This window comes from Sinocyclocheilus rhinocerous, unplaced genomic scaffold (genome assembly GCF_001515625.1).
Source record: "Sinocyclocheilus rhinocerous isolate Xijiao unplaced genomic scaffold, SAMN03320098_v1.1 scaffold487, whole genome shotgun sequence".
NCBI lineage: Eukaryota > Metazoa > Chordata > Actinopteri > Cypriniformes > Cyprinidae > Sinocyclocheilus > Sinocyclocheilus rhinocerous.
Genome location: NW_015662061.1, coordinates 215,240 through 241,598, shown reverse-complemented (window position 1 = coordinate 241,598; position 26,359 = coordinate 215,240). Strand labels below are relative to the sequence as shown.

The 26,359-nt window shown below is 36.3% G+C and overlaps 1 protein-coding gene across 1 annotated transcript in view; it reads left to right on the top strand.

The window, feature by feature from the left end:
• Nucleotides 1–1,124: 1,124 nt before the first annotated feature.
• The window catches only part of ccdc120a (coiled-coil domain containing 120a), a 28,291-nt gene continuing 3,056 nt past the window's right edge, over nt 1,125–26,359 (top strand). Inside the window, exons 1-10 of the mRNA XM_016537292.1 lie at nt 1,125–1,438; nt 16,529–16,671; nt 16,790–16,871; nt 18,056–18,186; nt 18,837–18,953; nt 19,050–19,173; nt 21,899–21,955; nt 23,076–23,217; nt 24,038–24,136; nt 25,754–26,188. Coding sequence (XP_016392778.1) covers nt 16,624–16,671; nt 16,790–16,871; nt 18,056–18,186; nt 18,837–18,953; nt 19,050–19,173; nt 21,899–21,955; nt 23,076–23,217; nt 24,038–24,136; nt 25,754–26,188 — 1,235 coding nt within the window. The 5' untranslated portion in view covers nt 1,125–1,438; nt 16,529–16,623. The remainder of the gene's footprint in view (nt 1,439–16,528; nt 16,672–16,789; nt 16,872–18,055; nt 18,187–18,836; nt 18,954–19,049; nt 19,174–21,898; nt 21,956–23,075; nt 23,218–24,037; nt 24,137–25,753; nt 26,189–26,359) is intronic.

Here is a 26,359-nt window from a genome sequence, read left to right as displayed (position 1 = left end):
AAATGAAGGCACAGCTCTGTCCCTCAGGGAAACTGAAGGTAGCCGAAACACAGTCTCAGTTTTCACCCCCTAGATCACCATGAGGCTGCTGTTCTACTTTCTTTGAGACATCTTTGAAACCTCAAGAGTCATGAGATATTCAAACACATATTCAATCGAAAGCACAACAGTGTTGGAGAAATTTAATAGACCGGGTGTGAAAAAGTACTCACAGATATCTATAATTACAGCCATGTTTATTTTTACTAATTTATTTTTATAATATTTATGTTATTCATTCATTCATGTATTTCATTCATGTATTTTTTAAGCACCAATAAACACAACAGCAGTTGACCATAGTGCTGTACAAATAAGATAAAAACAATAATAAAAGATAATGTCAATGAGAACAATAATAAAAATACATACAAAGTTTAAAAAGCCAAAGTAAGAAAATAAGATTTCAATTTAGTTTTAAACTCATAGACAGAATTAGAAGTTTTCACAGATAAAGGAAGGCTATTCCATAGCCTCGGCCCAACTATTGCAAATGCACGATCACCTCTTGCCTTTAATCGGGATCTGAGACAAAGAGTAGTTTATGTTATTAAATATCAATTATTAAATAAGAGCGATATGAACCGAATATGAAGAAACTGTGATTCAGAAGTTTAATATTAAATGAAACTTGGCCACAAATCCAAAATCGCAGTATTTTTTTTTTTTTTTACAAAATATTTTTTATGATTATTATACATTTTAATAACAGCAATATGAAGAGCTAAAAGAAAGTGAAGTTAATTATTTGAATGCAGTGCAATTTAATTCAAGCTGAACAGCTTTACTTCAGTGCAGCTGAGAACTGGAGATGCATTTAAAGAAATAAAAAGAAACTTTTACCTGATAAATATTAATTTTATTATTCAGTTGTTGCTTGGTAACTCTCCTGGAGCGTCCTGTTACGTAATCTCATTAAATATTCATAATTACCATCTGCCCCGCTGACTAGAGCCCACCTACAAACCTTTCAGCCAATCAGTTCAACCTCCCCGGCGGACGTCATGCTACGTAGTTAATATTCATAAGCCGAGCCTTTAAGACTGACCCCTGCGCGTGTGCTTGGAATGGATCGGTCCGCTGGCTGGAGTGCGCTGAGTTCAGAGTGGAAAACTGCACTGAAAAGTCACCGGGTTGAATGGCTCGGCTTTGGACTACTAGTTTATCATTCAAACTCGATATCTTATCCTTTTTATCTTCGTCAGTGGAATTATTTCATTACTGACAGCTGAATTTTTCACTGTATTGCATCTCGAAAGTGAGCGATGCAGTTGCCGGTTGGCTTTGCCTGCTCTGATAAGGAGGATAACTTTAAGACAACTGATGCATGGTTGACTGTAACCAGGCTGACTTCCCTTTAAACTCACACAGAACAGCACATCAACATTTAATGTTACAGGTAAGATTTCTAGTAGCCTTTAACATCTTTAAAACAAGCCTGAAATCTTATTAGTATATTCTCAAACGCATAACACCAAGCCACTTACCTTTTTTTTTGGAACATGTACTGTGGAAGTACAGTGGTATTAGTACATTTTTGTAAGGGGACTAGGGAGCAATATATCAGTTGGATTTCATGACGTTTTATCTTGACATTATGCCTACTGTCACAATAACAGCTTGTTGTGATCTTTGCTTTCAATAATGTATAATTTTGTGGTGCAGTTAAACACATAAGAAGAGTGTTATATTGACAGCATTGTTGTATTTTGCATTTGCAGCGATTACTGCAGCTGCTTCTCACTTAAAAATCAAGTTTATAGGGCATAATTTATGAGAGATGATCAATATGTTTTAAAGTTTGATGACAGTCCTCTGTTTGCATGGACAACATGAGCTCCGGATACATCTGTACAAAACCATTAGGATGCCAAACTTCTGAAAATCCAGCCCTTCAGGGAAGAGGATGTTATGACAGGATTATTATTTAATTTATTATGCACTCTGCCTGATGCGTTGTGTCTGTTGTTGACTAGTTGGACTGGTTGGCTAACAAGACCTTTAAGGGACTTGGGCTTCACACTGACCATTTTAAGTGGTAGCACGCAAGCATTTGCTCACCATTTTCAAGGTGGTGATTTTCACACAGAAAGCCTTTGTGTGGTTTGGTTTGCAGTGAACCTCCTTGAAGATTTATCTTTAAAAGGAAAAGAATAGACTTTAGACTGCCAGCTTTTGTAAATATTGATCAGTTGGCATTGCCTTATCAATAAGCTCATTTGTAGCTGTCTTCTTTTTTTGCAAGAATATTGACTTCTGCACTGAGCAGCTGACATTGCAGTCATATGTTGTTTAATCATTTGTGTTTTAGCTGTAGGTTTAGGTGATCTAAGCGCTAAGAAACACATAGTCTACCTCTTTGAAACTGTCTGTCTATAAGCTGTCACTCCAGGCAAAAATCTGCCAGTGGAGTTTGAGTTGACTTGCCTGGAGTGTCACTTGAAGACGTTTATTGTTGCTTTGTGCTAAAGGAGATTATTGAAGTGTTTGTAGAGCTACCTAGAAACCAGCTTCAGTCTGTGTCACATCCCCATGCTCAACACACACACACACACACACACACATATGTTGGTTTTTATGGTTTATGGGGACTCTCCATAGGCTCCATATGGTTTTTATACTGTACAAACCATGTTTTCTGTCGCCCTACACCTAAACCTACCCCTTACAGGAAACTTTCTGCATTTTTAGATTTTCAAAAAAACAAATTCTGAATTATTTATAAGCCTTTTGAATTACGGGGACACTGAAAATGTCCTCATAAATCACCTTCTCGTTGTAATACCTATGTCATACCAATGTCATTATACAAATTTATGTCCTCATAAACCACATAAACATAAACATGCACACACACACACACACACACACACACACTCACTCACTCACTCACTCACTCACTCACACTCAAACACACTGATAACCGCTTGAGTCCAGGAAGAGTCAGTTCATTAAAAAGAAGACTTAAACAAAGCCTTCATTTAATGCAGGTCTTTATAATCAATCAGGTAAATGAATAGACATAAATTAACCTTGCTCCAATATGTTGTTAAATTTTACTTCCCATTCACTTCCTCATTTTAAGCAAATATTATTCTGCTGAATTTGTGATGTATTTATAATGTATTTTGTTGTCCAATAAAAAATAAAATGAAAGACATTTATTGTCAGATTAATCTGACAATAACCCCATAACCCTCAAACCCATATTGACCATCAACAGATGAAGCCAACACATTATTTTTATTATTATTTTTTATTATTAGTGTTTGGTAAGGCAAGCATTACTACTTCTACACTTAGAGTTAGCGATTTGAATAAACCCTATGATTTGAATGAAATATAAAACTTCTGTGCATAATTTTGAGTAAAAATAATTTTTAGGTATCTTATATGTATATGTAAGTGTCTTAAAGGTGACATATCATGAAAATCTGACTTTTCCAGGTTTTAAGTGCTATAATCAGGTCCCTGGTGCATCTACCAACCAAGGAAACGTTAAAAAGATTAACCCAGTAACTTTGTTTTGGTAAGCCTTTTTCTGCAAGTGTCTTGAGAAAACGAGCGCGTCTGATTTCGCTCCCTTGGTGACGTGGCAAAAGGATCTCATTATAATATTACCGCCCCTTAATCTGTAAGTTTCCACCCACAGCGCTGTCATTTTGATTTCGCAATTTTATAAAGAATATCTCTTTGGATTTGGGACTTTAGTCTTTGCAACTTTACAGATCTTCTTTATGCACCAAGAGCTTGTAACACTCCAAAGAGAAAGGAAAAATTGAAATCGCATCATATGACCCCTTTAACATTAAACTGTTTTATCAATGTATTTCAATACATTTTAATTTTCACTTTGTCAGATGTTTTTGTATAATTATTTGTATTTTTGTAATATATATATATATATATAGTAGTTATATTTTTATGTTTAAAATACAGTTTATATATAATAAAAATTATAATAAAAAAAATAAATAGATACTAAATAAAATATTCAAAATAGTTTAGGTAATAGTTATATGTTTGATGATCTGAAACATTAAAGTGTGACAAACATGCAAAAAAATAAGAAATCAGGAAGGGGGCCAACACTTTTTCACACCACTGTATGTATACAAATAAAAAAGTAAATAATATAATATATAATAATAATATAATAATAATATATATACGGTCCTGGTAACAGCATACATCACCCAATATTGATACTACCCATGCATGTAGATGTATGTAGTTGTTGTTGATTCTCTGTTGTGCCTCAGTGGCACCATCATTTTCAGCTCAGCTTGCCATCAGCACATGTGTGCATGTGTCAGAAGCAGCTGTGAGAGCCCCAGCTCTGTCAGGTTTACGGGTCACTATCAGGATGCCAAGACAACAGTGTTGGACTCTGGCTCCATGCCTCCCATAATCAGCTGCTCGCCAGATCGCCAGCAAATGTGACAAACATGAGTGAGGCTGCTGATGGGCATGAGTTCAGTGACCACATGTGAGACAACTGACTGATTTAATGACATGCTCTCATGTTCATGAAAGCGGTTATGTGAATCAGAGACTGTGGTGTTTGTTTGTTTTTGAGTGTAGTATGTCATATAATATTTCATATTTGACTGTTTTGAGATTGACTACTGAAAAGTTAACAGCCCTTATGTTATTTATAATAATGTTTCCCTAATATATAAAGTTAATTTTGAGTTAAAAAAAACATTAAGTTAACTTTAAATTGCATTTTATCAATATACTTTACTGTATTGTACACAGCTCCCTGTAATACTTAATACTCCAGAATTCATTAGTTGAGTAGTCAGATTTAAAAAAATATATATATATATTTTTAAATATTTCTTTTTTTAATGTTTTTGTTTGTTATGTCTCTTTTCTTCTGCTCAACAAGGCTGCATTTATTTAATAAAAAAGACAGTAAAAACAGTAATATTGTGCAATAATATTACAATATAAAATAACTTTTTTCTATTTGAATTAAAAAAAAAGTAATTTATTCCTGTGATCAAAGCTGAATTTTCAGCATCATTATTCTAGTCTTCAGTGTCACATGATCCTTCAGAAATCAGAAAAAAAAGTATTATTTGAAGTATTATTTAAAATATTATTTTTTTATTATTTAAAAAAATCTTAAAGGTATTATTAATAAAAAAAAAATCTTAAAGGAAGGAAAGCATTATTTAAAAAAAAATCTTAAGGGAAGGAAAGCAAATGAAACATTATGCAGACACCAGGAAACAAACTGTTTAATATGATGTCATTGTGATGCCATGTGGCTTATCACTTATTATGCACACATATTACTGTGCAACATGGAATGCCAGTGCATGACAGAACAGTTGATTTCACTCTAAAAATGCTGAATTTGTGATTAAGTAGTTAACATTTATGATCATAGGTTAAAGATAAAAGCACATTGTAATACTTTTGACTCACATATTTGCTTGTAAGTCTTGATCATCAATAGGTCATGCAATTACTTGGTCTCGAAGTGTGCAATTTTTTACAATTAATGACTGTTTTCAATCAGGTTTCCTGAACACTACTCATCCGCTGTTAGCTGGACAAACAGATAGTCCTGCCCTTAACTAAATCAACCTACAAATGATTTACTAATAGCTGTCTCTGCATATTGAGCTAGGATATGAGGTATTTTAACATTGAAAACATCACCGTTCAGTCATATTCAGCTGTATTTCTGTCAGTAGCTCTTCCGGACAGGGCGGTTTCCACCTTTGCACCCATTCAACACCTCAATTAAAGCATGATTTCTGATGGGTGGAGTGACTTTTTGCAATGGGGTGTATATGTACAGCGCACAAAAGTGCTGACGCCTACAGTCCAACCCAACCTAGAATGATCTCAGAGTGCACTATTAACAAACTGGCTCTTTGACTCGCAACCATCACAGTCTGAATAATTTCATGGCCAAATCAAGAGCCTCAGATGCTTATACAGTAGTGCAGAAGCTTGTCATAAGTTGTCAGAAGTGTAACATTGATCGGAAACGGGATGAGATCACCTTTAATCACACTCATGCAAACACACACACACACACACACACACACAAACATACAAAATCCTTCCCATTGGCTTTGAATATTCAAACGAGGTTCCAATTTGCATCAGTATGATTCCAGCTGCTTGAATGAGCCCAGTCTCTTTAAAGCCCATGTGTTTCTCTTTGAGGTCTAATCTGCTCATAATTATCTCATGTTTTCAATGCTCTTTCATTTCTCTCCTTCTGGATATATCTGCACTTCTCACATTGCCTCTCTAATTTTCTTTAAAGCACCACTGAATATTGTAAATAAATGTTTTAGTTAATATTTTAATGAACCTTTAAAGAACTAAAGGATGCTTGCCACTAATACTAGTGCTCATACTCAGGTGATTTTATGAAATCACTAACCCCAAGTCAAAGCAACAATTCTAATTTTTGTTTACTTTAGGTTTTGTATGTAATATTTATTTTATTTTATTTTATCTTTATTTCAGTGAGCAAAAATGTGTTTAATAGTTGTAGCTTTAGTAAACAATAATAACCCTCTTTAGAACACCTTAGCAACTGCATAGCAACAAACTTGGAACCTTTTAGAACCAATGTAATTTTAAAATGTATATACAATTGTAATCTATATTAATAATTTGAAGTAACTTTTTTATTTAATTAAGTTTCATTTTAATTTTAGCTTAATATTTAAGTCATTTTGTTATGTGCTTTTGTCATTTTTATTAGTTTTTTTTTAAATATTACTTTTAATATGATTTTTTAAAGCATTTTTTTATATTATTATTTTTTAAATATTATTTCAGTTTTAGTTTGTTTCATTTGAGTTAGTAATTCAATTTGAAAATAATTCTTTAAAAATGTTATTTCTGTGTTTTCTGTGTCCTACTTGTTGCTGAAGTAGTTGTCATCATTTTTTATGTGCTCTGCTCTACCTGCATTGATTCATTGCTCAAATTTTCACTGCTGAGTTCAAAGACTTCTAAGAAAGCTGTAAATTTTTTTCAGCCATTAGGAGCCCCCCCAAAAAACGTTTCCACACACACAGTGTTCTTATTTCGAGCAGCTTCTGCATTCGGAATCTGAATTAGACTATTGATGGTTAGGATAGATTTCTCAATCCCTGTGTGGTCTTTATGTGCTGCAGCAGTGCAGTGCTTACCATCGTTGCCAGAATTAAGTCTCCGAAGGCCGTCGTCTTTGTGTTGTTATCTAGAATGTGTATTTAATATGATGCTTTGGCTGTGGATCAATGTGGAACAGATTTCAGAGGCAGAGCTTTTGTTGTCGAAGCCTCCTGTGTGGTTAGCTGTAACGTGCTGCCCAGCAGTGGATGGATGTTGTAGACGCCCTCAGATGAATGCTTGTGTAACATGTGTCTTCCAGATGTACAGGTAGTAGTTGTTGCGGTCTGTCCCCATGGGACTGCATTTTCTATCCATCATCTGACTTGAAAGAGTTTTATGTGCATAGAGGTCTTTGGATGTGAGATAAAAGCATCACTTATCGTCTGTGGCCTAACAAAAGGACTGTGATTAGATTTTCATGTGGGGTACGTAATTGTCATGGTGCACTTGTTGTTTGTTGTCTTTTACAAGCATGCTGGAAAAACGTGTTCAGGGCTCTGGTGGATTAAATCCAAATCTGCATTTCATGTTTTTTAGCTTTGCTAATCAAGATCATTTTCCCTCAAAACAATTAATTAAGATTTTTCGCCCTGTCTTTGACCATTAAAACTTATCAGGCTTGCTGCTGTTCCTTTCAAATTAAAATGTACTGAAAATGTACTCTTTCTCAGGCCATGATCCAAGATGTAGATGTGTATGTTTTTCATCAGAACAGATTTGGAGAAATGTAGCATTATATCACTTGCTCACCAATGGATCCTCTGCAGTGAATGGGTGCCGTCAGAATGAGAGTACTTTTTAAGACGTTTTTAACCTCAAACTGTTGTTTCGAGCTCTATTTTTGTGTTAGTGTCCTCTATCCATAATATTGCTTTCTCCAGTGAAAAAGTCATGTTGTCTGAATCAGGGGAGAAATAGGCACAGATCAAGCACTGTTGACAAGTAAAAACAGTCCAAAACAGTTCAAAACAAATATGTCGGTTGGTTTTGATGTGAGTGGACAACAGGGGATGGGCCTTTTCACTGGAGGAAGCGTTATTATGGACTAGTATGGACTATGGATTTTGGCCAGAAGCAATGGTTTCAAGTTAAAATGCATTAATGATGAATTTGTATGTTACTTACTAACATGCAGCTTTTCGCTTCACAAGATGTTAACTGATGGACTGGAGTGGTGTGGATTACTTGTGGATTATTGTGATGTTTTTATCAGCTGTTTGGACTCTCATTCTGACGGCACCCATTCACTGCAGAGGATCCACTAGTGAGCAAGTGATGGAATGCTACATTTCTCCAAATCTGTTCTGATGAAGAAACAAACTCATCTTAGATGGCCTGAGGGTGAGTAAAGTTTCAGCAAATTAAAATTTTTGGTTGAACTATTCCTGGAAATCATTTTTGCTGGTGGCAGAGTCTTAACTTTGATAAAGAATATCTCTTTGGTTTTGAGACTTTAGTCTTTGCAACTTCAGGGATCTTATCTATGCACAATCAGCTTGTAACACTCCAAAGAGAAAGAAAAACTTGAAATCGCATCATATGACCCCTTTAAATTCTTACAAAAAAAAAGTAATACTGACCCCAAACCTTTGAACGATAGTGTACAGTAAATGTAGAAGGTCATAAGTTAATAATGCCACAACCATGAAGATTTGTGAATGACCCATTTTTGTTGCTTAGTTTCCATTGATGCTTTGGGTGGACTGAGGACGTTTGCTGACGTTGCAAATGGAAAGAAATACGTTGTTGCATGTTTAAACTGTTGAACGGCAGTATTAAGAAACCAGCATCATGACCGAATGTGACCTTTGAGCATGAATGCATCTGGTCCTGATTGTGCCAGCACAATGAGGGCTTTGGCTCACTTAACACTAAATTTGGACACCATGTTTATCCTCACACCTGTTCTGTGTGTCCAACAATTGCATAATAAATCCAAAAAATTAATTTGATGCACATGCACATACACACATACACATTCAAAAACTGTTTAATTACAGCAAATTTACAGTTAAGTTGTGGAAAAATATGTAGCTGAGAATTTGTTTGCTTTAATGTTGTGTAAGTGATGTCAGATTGCCATTCATCATGCATTTTTCCAGATTAAGTTAATTTCACATATACTACCATTACAATTTTTAATGTTTTCAAAATAAGTCTCTTATGCTTACCAAAGCTGCGTTTATCAAAAATAAAAAATACAGTAACAATGCTAATATTGTGAAATATTATTTCAATGTAAAGGAACTGATTTCCATTTGAATATATTTTAAAATGTAATTTATTCCTGTGATGCAAAGCTGAATTTTCAGCATCATTACTCCAGTCTTCAGTGTCACATGATCCTTCAGAAATCATTCGAATGTGCTGATTTGCTGCTCAATAGACATTTCTTTTTATTAGCTATGTTGAAAACAGTGCTGCATTCCCCCACCCCCCAGGATTCTTTAATGAATAGAAAGTTCAAAAGAACAGCATTTATTTATTATCATTAGGCCTATAAATGTCTTCACTCTCACTTTTTATCAATTTATTGCGTCCTTGCTGAATAAAAGTATTAAATCGAAGCCTCTGAACTGTAGTGTACGTATAAGCTGCATTATGAAATCAGCACCCAAGAGGAGTATTGCAGTGTCCGGCTGCAGATGATTATGGATCACAGAAAATATCATCTCAGCTCCAGAAAATATCGTCACCTTCTGTAACTCTACAGTATCTTTGCATCATTCCTGGTTTTTCATGTGTGCTCTTTGCTTTATGTTCAGATTGAGATTGTGAAATTGGGGGAGCTGGTTCATATGTTGGGGCCATCTGCTGTCTGCAGCCGTCCTGTCTCCTCTCTGCTGGAGCTGTTGTTGCTGCCAGTCAGAGGAAACGTGGCCTCGGCCCAGCCCGCTGAGAGGAGACGGAGCAGATTTTTGAGAGTAGTGAGGAAGAGAAGGATATGGGATATCATTAAGTTGCTGGTGTGGTGAGAAGCAAAGAGCATCAAGGTGTGATCTAACTATAGTGTTTCCTTTCGGGACCCTTGGGAGACCCCTTGGACTGGTTTCAAGACCGGGAAACTTAACTGTAGCCGCATGGTGCATGTTGCATGATGCAACCATTGCAGTAAGCATTCAGCGGCCTGTGTTTCCTTTGTAAACTGTGCCAAAAATTCAGCACGACGGAAAGGTTCATCGGCTTCACCTGACCTGTGCACAAAGGCCAGGACCTGATGCATGCACGAGTAAAGCAGAGACAAATGACTACAAGCCTCATGGGGTTCTGAAGTTGGTTTGCTTTCGTTTCACTGCGTTTTGATGTTCATTGTGAAGAAAACTCCCAGTCTCTTGAGATGAAATTTAGTCGCTAGTACTGTGAATTTGGTTTCGGAGAGACTTGATGGCCATTAAACATAGAAACAGGTGGTACTGCATACATACCACATGTCCTTGAAAATAAAACCAAACATGATTCTGCAGTGGTAATTTGCGCACCAGATCAAATCAATAGAGAACTAAGTGGAATTGTGCAATTTTTTAGATATTAAAATACATTCTCCGATCACAGCTAAATAACTATATGAGACTGCACAACTACTATAGTAAACTATACGATAACTATAACAATAACTACAACTATAAAGTTTCAATAATCATTTTAATTTTATGAGAATGGTGGAGTTCACACCACAACTATAACAATAACGGCACAGAGGAACGATATTGTTGGAATCACTTTAAGAACGATTTTTTCCAGCTGGCGAACAATACAAACCAATCAAAATCCACTCAGGCTTTAAAGAGCTTGAGCATTTAAAGCAGCATTGCATGCCCAAGTGAGAAAATGGAAGACAGAGGGAATGTTCTTTAAACTTGTTTAGAAACGATCATTATTTTTGCTGTAGCATTGGTTGCCGAATCACAGAAATTACACACTTCACCTTTAATTTGCATGTTGTTTGAATGACGTCCCCTTTTATTTAAAGGGCATCAATTATGCAGTTTGCAAGAATAAAATAACATACTTGGTTTACCAAATTTCCTGTCTTCCTCAAAAGAGAAATGGCTGTTTTGACTATTTTGGATCTTGGGAAAAGCTGTCTTCATGGAAAACCTCAAAACATTTAGAATTATGTGTCTGCATATGTCCCTTTCTGTTTTGTTTATTGTTGGTTTGTTTTTATTTTGTCAAAGCTATTTATGAGCAATATACAACATTAAAGTTATATTCTGTCACCATTTACTCAACCTCAAGTTGTTCCAAACCTGTATGAATTTCTTTCTTCTGTTGAACACAAAAGAAGATATTTTCAAGAATGTTTGTAACCAAACAGTTGATATTAGCCATTGACTTGCATAGTATTTTCCCCTTACTATGGAAGTCAGTGGCCACCAGCTACATTTTAGTACCAGCATTCTTCAAAATATCTTCTTTTGTGCTGAACAGAAGAAAGAAATTCATACAGGTTTGGAACAAATGAATTAACTAATTAACAAGTAAATTTTCAGAATTTTCATTTTTGGGTGAACTATCCCTTTAAGACCGATAACTTACATGTTCCAGGCCATGCAGAAACCTGATTCCATTTGGTCCCAATTGTCCTTAAAATGGAATGCCACACATGCATCTGTTTAGCACCATTATCCGGATCAGGATGGCTTCGGGTGATGGTTTAGACGGACAGATTTTGGTGCACTCACTTTCTTAGATTCTACATGGAGAAAATGACAGTTTGTGTATCATTTCGAGATGCAGATAATTATAAATGGAATTTTACGTTTTATGCAGAAAATTCAGTAATTTTACTCTAATGGCAATGTATAGGTCCTTTTCTATGCAATTAAAGTGAAGTAACTGAACATAAATATAGGAGCCTGATAAAAATATTATGAGCAATATACAACATTAAAGTTATATTCTGTCACCATTTACTCAACCTCAAGTTGTTCCAAACCTGTATGAATTTCTTTCTTCTGTTGAACACAAAAGAAGATATTTTCAAGAATGTTTGTAACCAAACAGTTGATATTAGCCATTGACTTGCATAGTATTTTCCCCTTACTATGGAAGTCAGTGGCCACCAGCTACATTTTAGTACCAGCATTCTTCAAAATATCTTCTTTTGTGCTGAACAGAAGAAAGAAATTCATACAGGTTTGGAACAAATGAATTAACTAATTAACAAGTAAATTTTCAGAATTTTCATTTTTGGGTGAACTATCCCTTTAAGACCGATAACTTACATGTTCCAGGCCATGCAGAAACCTGATTCCATTTGGTCCCAATTGTCCTTAAAATGGAATGCCACACATGCATCTGTTTAGCACCATTATCCGGATCAGGATGGCTTCGGGTGATGGTTTAGACGGACAGATTTTGGTGCACTCACTTTCTTAGATTCTACATGGAGAAAATGACAGTTTGTGTATCATTTCGAGATGCAGATAATTATAAATGGAATTTTACGTTTTATGCAGAAAATGAGAGTGATGGTTATCCATGCAAAACTCACCTACTGTTGTAGGCTGTAGCCAGAGTGTTTGTAGTCTGAGTGGTTGCTAGGTAGTTGCTTACAGGCCCAAAGCATTCAAAAGAGCCCACCCCAAGACTCTATGATATCCTAGATAAGAAAAACCTGATTTGACTAAGTGTATTTGTCATTAGTGTGACCCATGCAGACTGCATGTAATTTTGCAGTGAAGAAAGTAAGATGGTTTCGGTGCAGTCCGGTGGTGTGGAAACGCAGCTGTGTCCACACTTCCTTGTTAGTGTGGGATTAATTACCGGAGGCACGGAACAGTAGAGAACACGTCTGTCAGATCCGCCGGGATCAGAGAGGTCACAGAGAGTCCAGGGAGCAAAAAAATCTGCTGACCCCCTGCTCTTCAGCGCTCCCTGCGAGAAGGAACAATTCAGTACAAACTGTGCTCCCCAGAGGAGAATGTTCTGCAGTCCTGAGGAAAAAAAGTTGCCGTTCTGTTTCAATTTGAAATTGTTGATGTTTTGTGAAATATCAAGGTCGTTGTTGCAGGGATCAGTCAGGAGAATCTTGCTGCGAGAAGAAATGTACAATGTTTCTTGTATCTTCTTCGATAAACGTCTCTATTTTTCATATTACATGGCTGGATACATTCTGGACAGCCCTTTTATCAGGCTTCTATGTTTAGGTTCAGTAATTTTACTCTAATGGCAATGTATAGGTCCTTTTCTATTTAATTAAAGTGAAGTAACTGAACATAAATATAGGAGCCTGATAAAAATACTCATTTTAGACGAAAATTTCAGATGGCATTTAGAGGCTTTTGCATCTGAACTCTTCATATATACATACAGTGTATACACACACACACACACACACACACACACACACATATATATATATATGTGTGTGTAAAATTAGATATTATACTACATATTATGTTATATAATATTTGATTATTATATCTATATATTACACATCCATGTAAAATATAATAACAATATAAATATAAAAATCTTCTAAATTTATCAAATAGTAATAAAAATACTTTATTTATACAAATTTTTATTTTGTTATTCTTTAACAATTTGTTAAAAATATATATTTGTTTAGATTTTTTAAGAATCTATCTCTTTTTTCTCTTTTTTTAAATTTAATATTATGTTTTATATTGGTGTGTACCCATAAAATAAAAATGATACCTGTAATTCTATGGTAAATTCAATGCAGCCAAATTTCAAGGGGACAAATATCGTACAAAATGCCACAAACGTGTACAATACGGCCCCTTTTACATGTTCAGAATTGGGCAACAGGTTTACAGAGAACATAATAGAGATGGTTAGAGGGACAAATGCAGGAAGTCTAAAAAATGGACATATCATACTTCCACGAACATCTGAATGGGAGTGATTAATACAGGCTCCGACATGAGAGAGTGGAATGCTGGCAGACCTTGTGAGGACCGCAGAACATTTGTCATGACATTTGGTGAATCACACACACAGACACACACGCTCAGCTTGTCTGGTGCATATTTATAGTCTCAAATTAATGCTGGCTTGCAAAATCTGATTTTATCCTAGATTTGATGTTTTCCAGACAATGTGAACACTGGTTGGCTGTGCAGAACTTCCAGCCATGATGCTAAGGAGTAGTGAGTGATTGTCAAGGCGTTGCTATAAGGATTCTGGCAGGTTGCTAGGGTACTGACTGGTTGCTAGGCGATCCAAGGCAAAAAATGATATTCTGGTCTCTAGATATGGCTCAAATCCCTCATTCAGCATAAGTCTATGAGATGAGTTTGCCTGGTTTATACTTAATTGTTGAAAACTGTGGAACACTAAGTATGAGCAATACTAATATTGACTATTTCCTTAGCTAACACCACTAAAGGAACAAAATACTCTCAAAATGAGTAAAACTATTCAATATGTATATGAGATCAACATATCATGCTGCTATTATGAGAAATAGTTTCATGGCCAACTTAGAAAGGATAAATATTGCGAAAGGGTTTAATCAAAACATTTGAAGATTTAGGTAAACTCTATAGTAAATGCTTAGAATTTGGCAAACGCATCAGTTCTTCAAGATCAGGGATCTTATCAAGCTCAAACTGACAACAGCGTGACTATATTAGCTGAAACCCAACACTAGGCAAACTAAGACAGGCATAGACACCGTGTTTGCTCTAGCAATATGCACATATTTTTATTACGCTATCGGCCCGCTTGCTTTTATTTGTCCTCCCTTGACCCTTGAGTGTGTGTGATGGGCACGATTAGGTCATGACAACATACAATAGCCACATTGTTCTGTTGCTTTCTTTTAATTTGGACGCGTGCTTCACTCATCTGCTACTCTATTCTCCAAGTTAGTTCCGCATATGACTCAAATGGGTCTATTGATTTTCTTTATAATTATAACCTTCTGCATTTTTCAGAGACACCCATCATTCACAGCTTCTTAATGATAGAGCCACTCCGGTCCATCCAGAGGGCCGCCTATCTCATGCAGCCGAGATAATTACTTTCTGATGCATTGAGAAGAATAGATCACCACTGGGCGTCGAAGCTGAAAACATTAGGGTTTTTTGGTGTTTATTTAGGTTGCAGACAGGAAACCATGTGAGTTGCAGTATTTGTGGTTTTTTCGACCTTTCTCCTCATTGTCCGTGCCTCCTTGTTTACAGCTGATCTTAGGAAATGACTCGTTCCCTGGGTGAGTGTTTTTGTGCGTGAGGGTTTCTGCCGGCATTGTTGTTATAGTCTGAGCCTTCCATTTCTGTTTTCCGCACTCGCTTCCTGCTTCGTGAGCCACTTCCTGCACGCCGCAGTCCACTTCCTGTCCGGAGTTCCCACAGGCAGTTCCATGTGAATATGAAAGGGGGGAAACACACTGTGAATCACATGTGAATGTGACTTGGGTCAACCAAAGATCTTGAAAGTGAAAATAAACTAAAAATAAAATCTCAAATCTCTTACATGTTTCTACTAATTAAGCAGTATTATTTTAGTACTATTTATATACTGTCTTAGTATTTATGATCATTCTGAATTAGCGTTTTCAGTTATATTCAGTTTTCATTTGAATTTAGTTTTGTTTTGTGTGTTTTTCATTTTATTCATTCTTGTTTATTTAAATATTTTATTTAGCTTTAATTTAGTTTTAGTTCAGTTTTAGTAATTTTAGTACTTTGGCTTATTTCAGTTTGGTACCATTTCAAATTTTCATTTAAGGTTTTACGATTTTTCATCTAATATTTTATTTTATTTATTTTAGCTGTATTTCAATTAACTGAAACCATTTTTATTAGTTTTCATTTTAGCTAACAATAGCAGGCTCTAAAACATCTTCTATCTTTAATTTTGTGCACCCGAGAAATTAAAATAACAAAATAATAAACACTGAGATCTCTTTAATATCTCAATTGTTTCTCATATAAATTGAGATAAATTAATCTTATAGAGACCTCAGTGTCTCAAAACTGTTATACATTTTGCCGAGATACTAAAACTTGCAAAGGTCAGAGATCTTAATATGAACTCCCAACATCTCTCATCAAATTCCTCCAAGACCAAATGATTTGAGTTGCTGCTCATTTAATTTTATAGCTATGTACTCAAAATTGTGTCAAAAATGGTCTTATCTGTATCTAATTTTTATCCTTCTATAGAATTTCTGAGACAAGTTGAAACAAGATACTTACTGGATAACTGAGAAATCAGTTACATCTACTAAACCTCACATGTCCTGTCAGTTAGATTAAGTGCAACTTTGTAGTCAGTCTGATATTCTGTCTTCAAAGCCCTTCTCTAGATCAGAGCTCTTATGTGTGGAGGGTCTTCTCCAGTGTCTCATGTGGTTTGTTTTATGTTTCAGGGCATTGAGTTTGTGAAGCGTTGCGCAGCAGCACAGTGGCTCCCCCCTCAGGCCAGTCGCAGTACTGCAGCAACACCCAGCCACAAATCTGCTTCATGGCCACAAGTCCAAACCTCTGCAGTACACATGACTGTTACCAAAAGGTGAGAAGGTAAGAAACGTATTAACTATTTACATGCCTGTCTTGTTTTAATAGACTCCAGCTGAGTCTGCTGCCAGAATGATTAGTCAGTGTCATGTTTTGTTTGTCTCTCTATGTAGGTAAACTTACAATCAGGAGGCAGTGAGGTGATGCGAAAGACGTATGACATGGAGGTCAAAGGTCACCAGATAACAGGCCCCGGTGAGCTCCTCCATGTGTCTGTCTGTGTTCGTTTGTTTGTTGATAAGAACTTGTCTTTCTACACAAGAACTGTACTTTGTAAATTGTTAGTCTGTGACAAGCTTGTGTGTTTTGTTTTTGTCTATTGTGGCGACCAAATGTCCTCACAGAGATCCCACAAAACCTTAACTGTGGGAACATTTGGGAGGTTTCTGTGAGGAGAACATCTTTATAAAGAACCTAAATCTTAGTAAACTGGAATTTGCAGTTTGCATTTGCTGTTTGGTGATGCAAGTGTTGCAGAAAATAAGGCCAAGAGCTGCCCAGAAAGGGAAGGTTAAGGGTATGTTTTTCATGCCTTTCCCAGTTATGCATGATTACTGGGTAAGAATTTAAAAAATTTAAGACAACTACTTAAACTATTTAGGATCTAGTACTTGAAATCAAAATTTTTAAACAAATTATTTTTAAGAAAATCCTGACAGTGGGAAAATAAATAAACAATTAAAAAAAGATTGTTTATTATTATTATTATTTAATTGCTAATACAAATTAGAACCTGTATACTACAGTTCAAAAGTTTGGGGTTAGTAAGAATTTAATAATAAATTAATACTTTTATTCAACAAGGATGCATTAAATTGTACAAAAGTGACAGTAACAATCTTTTGACCATATCCGATTTTTTGCCCGCCTGTTTACATTCACGGTAACGCTTTATTTTAAGGACCTATTCTCGCTATTAACTAGTTGCTTATTAGCATGCATATTACTAGCATATTGGCTGTGTATTAGTACTTATAAAGCACATATTAATGCCTTATTCTTTATTCTAGATCCCTTAATCCGATCCCATACCTAAACTTAACAACTACCTTATTAACTATTAATAAGCAGCAAATTAGGAGATTATTGAAGGAAAAGTCGTAGTTAAAAGTGAATTAGTGTTCCCTATTCTAAAGTGTTACCACATTCACTTTAGACACGACTGGTATCTGATATCTGTGTATTTAATTCCCGCCCGTCAGTGATCGCTTAGACTATGCACATGGTAGGTTATTGTTTTTACTATATTTTTGATCAAATAAATGCATTGTTGATGAGCATAAGAAGACCTTTTAAAAAACATCTTACCAACCCCAGACTTCAAAGTAAGTGGATTTGTGGTCCTTGCTATGATGTGACATGTGTGTGTTTTTTTACAGAGCTGCAGGCCGCTATGGACAGTAAGCAGCGTGCGGAGCGGACGGTGGAGCTGCAGGAGCGCCGGAGGAGTCTGCAGTCGCTGCTCAACACTCGAATAGCAGAACTCAAACGTGTGTGTCTGCAGGAGGCGGTCAGTGTCGAAAAAGAAATTTTAATTTAATGAGGTAGTTTCTCAGAACTCGTTCTATTTATAAAGAACTAGAACAAGAAAGCTTGAGACGATAAACTTTGTATTTCTCCATGGTGTCACTGGCGAACCACACAGCGGTGAGCTGCCAGATCATGTGACGCCGCGGAGATGCCGCCACATGCCCAGCTAATCTTTGCTCATACTTGGCTTTTGAAATGCTGGTTTTACACAGTATGTGTTACTTCAGATGTGTGTGCTTTGAATCATATCATAGAAAAGAGGGGTTGTGATTCTCTTTTGAATTAATGTACATAATGTGACATACTCTAACATTCACAATGCAAAACTCCCTCCCAAGACCATTTATGAATACTTAGCTGAAAAACTAAGCTGCTAACACCGTTACAACCATGACCACATTAACATATGACCGAAAGTTTGTGCACATCAACATCTTTCAATATTCAGCAACTTATCAGAAATGTCATAATTCATTTCATATGCAAAAATGTTAGCCAATCAATTTATATTCATTAATATATAATATTTAACAAAAGTGAATATGTCTGCTTTAAAATATTAAAAATAATAATGAAATCGTTTTAAGAAAAAATATACTTGTTCATGTTTGCTCTTCATGAATTTTTCAGGAATTGACAGGTGAGGTTCCTCATGAATATCCTCTGGAAACTGGAGAGAAACTCCCTCATGTGCGGCGCAGGGCTGGTCTGTCCCGCAGCGGGTCCAAACATAACACCAAAAATGAGGTGTGTGCATTTGAGATGACATGGGTGGCTACTAATTTGATATGGAATACGTGATAGATAAATATCATAAGCTGCTCACTGTTTGTGCTGGCTTAGGAAGAGGACGTCACGCAGCGCAAGACGAAGAAAACTCTGTTCAGCGGCGCCCTCCGCAGGCACGTCGATTCAGAACAGCATCCTCCACACAGCAAACGGACGGTTCATAGAGGATGCCACACAGGTGGGTTTCAAGATTATAAAGATGAACTAAACACCATTTCATGGCCAGAATTTGTGTTTGGGAATATTTTAATTATGTATACAGTATACTCTTATACCATTCAGAAGTTTGGGGTCTATGAGATTTTGGAATGTTTTTGAAAGAAGTCTCTTCTGCTCACTAAGGCTGCATGTGTTTATGAAAAATACAGTAAAAACAAATAATGTGAAATGTTTTTACAATTTATGATAAGTATGTTTTATTTGAATATATTTTAAAATGTCATTTATTCCTGTGATCAAAGCTGAATTTTCAGAATCATTACTCCAGTCTTCAGTGTCACATGATCCTTCAGGAATTGCTGCTTAAGAAACATTTCTTATTATTAACGATGTTGAAGTTTATTTGCAATAGAAATCTTTTCTAACATTACGTTTACATGCACAATTTTTGGTTCAATTGGACTGAATTCATTCCGATTGATGAATCTGAATGTAGTGTTTACTGTTTACATGAACGCTAAAGAAAGTGATCGGGTTGATGTGCTTGTTTAGCTATGTCACAAGCTTCAAATCGGAATTGATTTTTTTTGACATGCGCACACTGCACATATATAGAGTTTCTCACTGTTTGCACATAATAACCACTCTCCTACACGGTTTATTTATTTGTTTTTAACAGCAGAATTAATTTATTAATTTCAGTGGTGGACAGTAACGAAGTAGTTTTACTTCGTTACTGTATTTAAGTAAACCTCACTCCCATCCGGGTCACGGCACCAATGTAACCCCTCTCCCCCGGGTCCTCACCGCCACACCTCGTTCTCGTTCCGAGTGGGTCTCCGGCATGGGAGGCGGACTCACTAACAAGGAGGCTAAAGACTGCAGCCTCTAGCGTCAGTCGCTAGTGCGTCTCTTGAGATCAGGGGAGTGAGGTTTACCTGCACAGCACCTACTCGCTGGCCTCCGTTACACGAGTCTCCAGTGAACTGAATTCACAAGTAAGAACCGGCAATTGCCCCCCCAGCCACCCCCCCCAATGTCGCCCATGTGCATACTAGATACTCAGCTAATTGACAAATCACTTATGTTTGTCTCAGCTCTAAGCAGTGTTTTAGAGCAAGCCAGCTGTAAAAAAGCTGATGTAATGAATATAGATTAGACTGAAATAATCTGATAAGTTTCAGTCTGGACTGTGCTGAGATTAAAGATATCACTCCGAGATAATGAGGTTAACAGATCAAACTAAGCAAAGATTATAGAGATCAGATTAAAGATAACTTTGATTAAAACTCACTATATTAACAAAGATTCTTCACTTACAGTGCTAAACTCATGTGACTTAGTCTTTGGTAAATTACCTGATGAGATTTGGTGGGAGAGACAGGGTGAAGACTGATTTACAATGGATCAGACCAGTTTAGTGTCAGGCTGGCGGTCTGGCTCTGGACCGTGGGAACATTTGAATGTGTTTGCGTGTTTGTGTCTGTGCTGTAAATTTAGAAAAGAGTTTCTCATGTGTGCAAACATGGAAAACAGTCTGCTTTAAATGAGACACGTACGACGTGATGAAGTGCAACAGGAAGTGTTGAGGAACCAGCCTGTTTCCGGCCATTTTTACTATAATGATGACGCAGGTTCAGTGAAAAATAAACTGTAGCTGTGTGGATAAGGACAAACCAGGGTTATTATAGTTAACTAAAACTACAACTAAAAACCATAACAAAATGCTAACACTTTACAATAACGTTTCATTTGTTAACTTTAGTTAAAAGTTGTATCTGTTAACATTAGTTAAGGCACTGTGAACTAGCATGAACATTTGTATTAACTAACATTCACAAAGGTTAATAAATATATTGTTCATTGTTAGTTCATGTTAGTTAATGCATTAACTAATGTTAACAAATGAGACCTTATTAAAGTGTTACCATAAAAAAAACGGTTACTTAAACTTAAACTTAAACTGAAATCAAATATAATATAATACAAAAAACGTAAACTTATTACAGCTAGTTGTCAAGGCAGCATTTCTCATTTTCAATTAGTTTAACTTGATGCACTAAAATAAGTAAAACTAAAACTTAAATAAAATTATTAATAGAGTAAAAACTATATAGACATATGTAAACAAAAACTAATAAAAATGACAAAAACACACAACGAAATTACTAAAACAGAAAATATAAAAATAAAAACTGATACATCTGATACTAAAATAACACTAGAAAAACTATAGATTTGAATTACTACTAACTCTAACAAAAAAAAAATGTTTTGCATTTTTAAAATAATTATTCAGACCCCTTTAAATAATAACAAATGTTAAAATCGTGAATAAGTATTTCCACAATTGTATATAGAAATTATTTACAAATTAATCATGAATAAAATCATAAATATTTCCACAATTTTATGAATATTAGTATAAATAAAGAAATTGTTTACAAATTAATCATGAATAAAAATTCTTTACAAAAGCATTGCTTTTAGATTTGAGGACATCCTACAGGAAGATTTAGTCAGATTTAGTGGACTTCCAGGGACAATATTGTATGTCTAACACATATAATGACATGAACAATGTTACAATATTTAATAATTATATTATAATTATAATTACAATATAACAACAACATAACCTTATCCATTATCAGCAGCATGGAGCCAATACAGTGTGTTTATGTGACTTCATGTAATGTGTGTATCAGTTGAGTTCCATAATGTGTAGATGTTTACGTCCTCAGAAAACACGGTGAAGACAGAGAGCAGCTCCACGTCTGATTCCACCAATCAGGACACTGGTGAGTTATGGGACGAATCATTGCATTACATTGCATGGATGTAATGGTTGCCTAATGGTTAGAGAGTCGGACTTGTAACCCAAAGGTCGCAGGTTTGAGTTTGGGTACCGGCAGTGATTGTAGTTGTGGGGAGTGAATGTACAGAGCTCTCTTCACCTTCAATGCCACGACTGTGGGGAGACCCTTGAGCAAGGCACTGAACCCCTAACTGCTCCCCGGGCATTGCAGCAAACAAATGCCTGCCCACTGCTCCGGGTGTGTGTTCACTGTGTGTGTGTTCACTGCTGTATGTGTGCACTTGGATCGGTGAAATGCAGAGCACAAATTCTGAGTATGGGACACCATACTTGGCTACACGTCATGTCACTTTCACTTTCATAATGAATTTGAGAGACTGAGATAATGGCAGGATGAGTTCAGTGGACAGAGAGGGTGAAGAGTCTTCACATCACATCAGTGAGTCAAAAGCCTGTTATTAACACTCACTGACTGAGCTAATCCTCTCCCCATGGCATTTTGATTCTCACTCTTTCTCTCTCTCGCTCTCTCCTTCTCTCTCAATTTTTGATCAAGAAGTGTTATGTTTTATTGGCATACAGTAAATGTTTTTCATTGATTGTCCTTAGTTCCTGAGGGTGTGGCATTATAACTATGAATTTTGCCATAATCGATACATAACTACCCTATTTTAAAAGTTCTTGTGTATGTTCAGTGGCCCCAAAATCTATTTAGACACTTAATACATTTAAAAAATGCTAAAATGTCAAACCAAGTGGCTTTAATTCATAAAGAAATACAGCACAAATATTGCTTGTGCAGCATTTGAGCACAGATCACACTGGCTTCATTTTGTTATTTAATGCAATGAAATTATAAAAAACGTTTTATTATATACTGTTCAAAAGTTAATCCTTTTAATCAGAAAGAACTCATACAATATTACTGTTTTTGATCAAATAAATGCGGCTTTGGTGAGCATAAGAAGCCTCTTTCAAAAACCTAACCAACCCCAAACCTTTGAACTGTAGTGTGCCTTAAAAGTTTATCTCTGTGAAGTAGAAAGCATGCTTCTGTCTCAACCTCACAAGTCTCTCTCTCTCTCTCTCTCTCTCTCCATCAGAAGATGCCTCTGATGGCCTGTCACCCTCACAGCCCCGGCTGGTCTCGGGGAGCCCAGACAACAGGTTTTCTCGAAAACTCTCCCCAGTGGAGATCTATTACGAGATGAAAACTCACCGCAACTCTGTGGCCAGCTCAGCCAGGTACACACTCAGCACAATTTGCTTTGTTGTTGCTAGGAACAGCTGTTTTTCCACTTAATGGTGAATCTGCATTGATTAGCTGGCCTGGAATCACCTCATTTAGATGAAAACCAGTTGAAGTGGTTTGTAATTAAAACCTGATTCTGGAATAAAGGCTCTGTACCACTCAATGATATTTAGGCAGTAAAGGAATAATTCACTAAAAAATGAAATTTTGCTGAACATTGACTCTAACATGGCCATCTAACATGTAGATGAGTTTGTTTCTTTATCGGAACAGATAATTTAGCACTACATCACTTGCTCACCAATAGATCCTCTGCAGTGAATGGGTGCCGTCAGAATAAGAGTCCAAACAGCTGATAAAAGCATCACAATAATCCACAAGTCATGACTCCTAAAAATGACTTGTAAACTCAATCAGCTGTAGCTAATCACCTTCTCAATGGCACACAAAGCCATTTCACTTTGTGTCTTCATTTCAGGCTGCAACACAACAAAATGTTATTGAATTGCTTGATTATTTTAAAGGGGGGTGATTCTTTTCTATACCCACTGTAGATGAGTTTGAGTAAATTTTTAGCAAAAAAGCTAAAAGACATTATTAGCAACTGTAACCCCTTCAGCTGTGACTATACTGTAATCATAATGTAGCAATGATTTTTTTCAAATTAAAATATTATTGTTTATACAAAATATAAGGCAACAACATTATTTTATCATCAGTTTTATAAAATGGTAACCATATAACAACAATCCAGGTTTGTTAACTGTGTGCTAGATTCATAACAAGAAGACTAAACTTGTATTTTTCTGCCAGCCTGAGTCACTCTCTTCCAAGAAGTGTGTCGAATCTGGAAGGTAGAAGTGTCCCGGCAACTCCTCTCCTGTCGAATGGAATAACAGGAGTGCACATCAGGTTACAAATGCGCGAAACACACATACACAAACATACAACACTGCACACATCATCTCGAATGCTGACTCCGATCAATGCCATATAGACACTTGGCTAATGGTTTATATTGTAGTTAAAAGCCCTGAATTGATAATGGCTCAAACGTTTTGATTAAATTACTTATTTGTGTATTGAAGTAATGGATGCCTAAGGAGGTTGAGTGTAAAGCCCCATTATTTCCATCTCAATTTAATTACACAGACAGAGCAGCTTGTTGTGCCGCAGCGCAGGGAGATTCTGCTATCAGCATGTACTGTGCACTGATACATTGTGTGGCTGTCATTTAATCAGAGCGTCACTTGGGTAGCTTAAAGGGATAGTCCAGCCAAAAATTAAAAGTCTGTCATTATTTACTCACCCTCGTATGCATTTCTTTGATCCGCAGAACACAAAAGACGATATTTGGAAGAATGCTGGTTCCTATCGATTGTATTTTTTGTCCAGTGGAAGTCAATGGGAACTGAAATTGTTTGGTTACCAGCATTCTTTCAAATATCATCTGTTATGTTCCACAGAACAAAGAAAGTCGTACAGGTTTGGAGCAACATGCGGGTGAGTGGACTGTCCCTTTAAATAAGAAATGCAGTTTTGCTGCTTTAATGATGCTGTTTTAATTTATGTTTTAATTAGAAGTGTTTGCTAAGGCAGCCATCACTATAACTATTGCTGATACTTAGGGTTACTGATTTTCACAACCCCCTAACTGTAAATATTAAACTCGAGTATGTAAGAATGAGTTTTGTGTTTGCTGTTCCGGTTGTCACATTTGTTGCGTTTTCAATGTAATCTACCGTTGATATTGTTTTTGAAAGAAGTCTCTTATGCTCACTTAGGCTGCAATTATTTGATGAAAAAAATATATAACAGTAATATTGTGAAATACTTTTTTACAATTTAAAATAATTGTTTTCTATTGTCATATATTTTAAAATGTCATTTATTCTGTGATGGCAAAGCTGAATTCTTTGATGAATAGAAAATTCGAAAGAACAGCATTTATTTGAAATTGAAATCTTTTTCAAACATTTGAAACATTAACATTATAAACTAATTTATTATTAACATTATAATTTAAAACAGTAACATAATGTCTTTAATGTCACTTTTGATCAATTTAATGCATCCTTGCTGAATAAATGTATTAGTTTCTTTCAAAAATAAAAATCTTACTGATTCCAAACTTTTGAACAGTAGTGTATATATTTCCAATGTAAATTAAATGTGCTTGTTTAGCACTTTGTTTTTTACAATTAATATTGTTCTATACAACAAAAAGTGCTCTCTACAAAAACCCAGTAAGCAAGGACAACAATATTACACCTACAAATACATACAATTAATAAATGTCTTTATTGTCACTTTTGATCAATTGTTTGAACAAACAAAAAGTGCTCTACAAAAACCCAGTAAGCAAGGACAACAGTATTACACCTAAAAATACATACAATTAATAAATGTGTTTATTGTCACTTCTGATCAATTTAATGCATCCTTGCTGAATAAAAATATTAATTTATTTAATTTTTTAATGTAATGTAATAAATTGTATTCATTTAAATGTCTTGTTTATTTGTGTAGGTCAGAATCATCTAGCGGCACCGCTGCTGTGAAGCAGTGGTCAGACAATCCCGAGGCGTCCCATCAGGTGCCTCTGCAGTCTCAGGACGGGTCGTCCTCAGGGTCCTATGAGCAAGGGCACAGGCGTAGCAATAGCTCCGAAACGTTACTCGACCGGCACGGCACCTCAGCGGAGGACGGAGGTCAAAGGTCAGCCATGCCTGTACGGAACGGCCCATACAAGAGCTCTGAAGCCATCATGGACACGACTTTAAAACAGGCGCAACGGAGCAGCCCCGAACGGCAGGTAAACGGGCACACCGAACTGGGCCGCGTTCGCTCGGCTGCGGGAGGTCGAGGAACGAACGGAGGTGGCGGTTACAGTGAGATCCTCGTGGATTATGTGTGGGGGAAGCAGCAGAAGATGCAAGCTCAGCAACAGCAAAGACTGCAGGTGCAAAGTAATGCAAAAACCCGGCCGTGGGCCGACGGTCCCAGTGCTCCACCGCCTCCTTACAGGAACGGCTTTGCCCAATCTCAGCAGCTTATCCTAGGCAACGGCCCTCCGGCCTACAGCCCTCTAATGCTGAGAGGGAAACCCGGCGAGCCACGGAGGGTCAAAGTGTC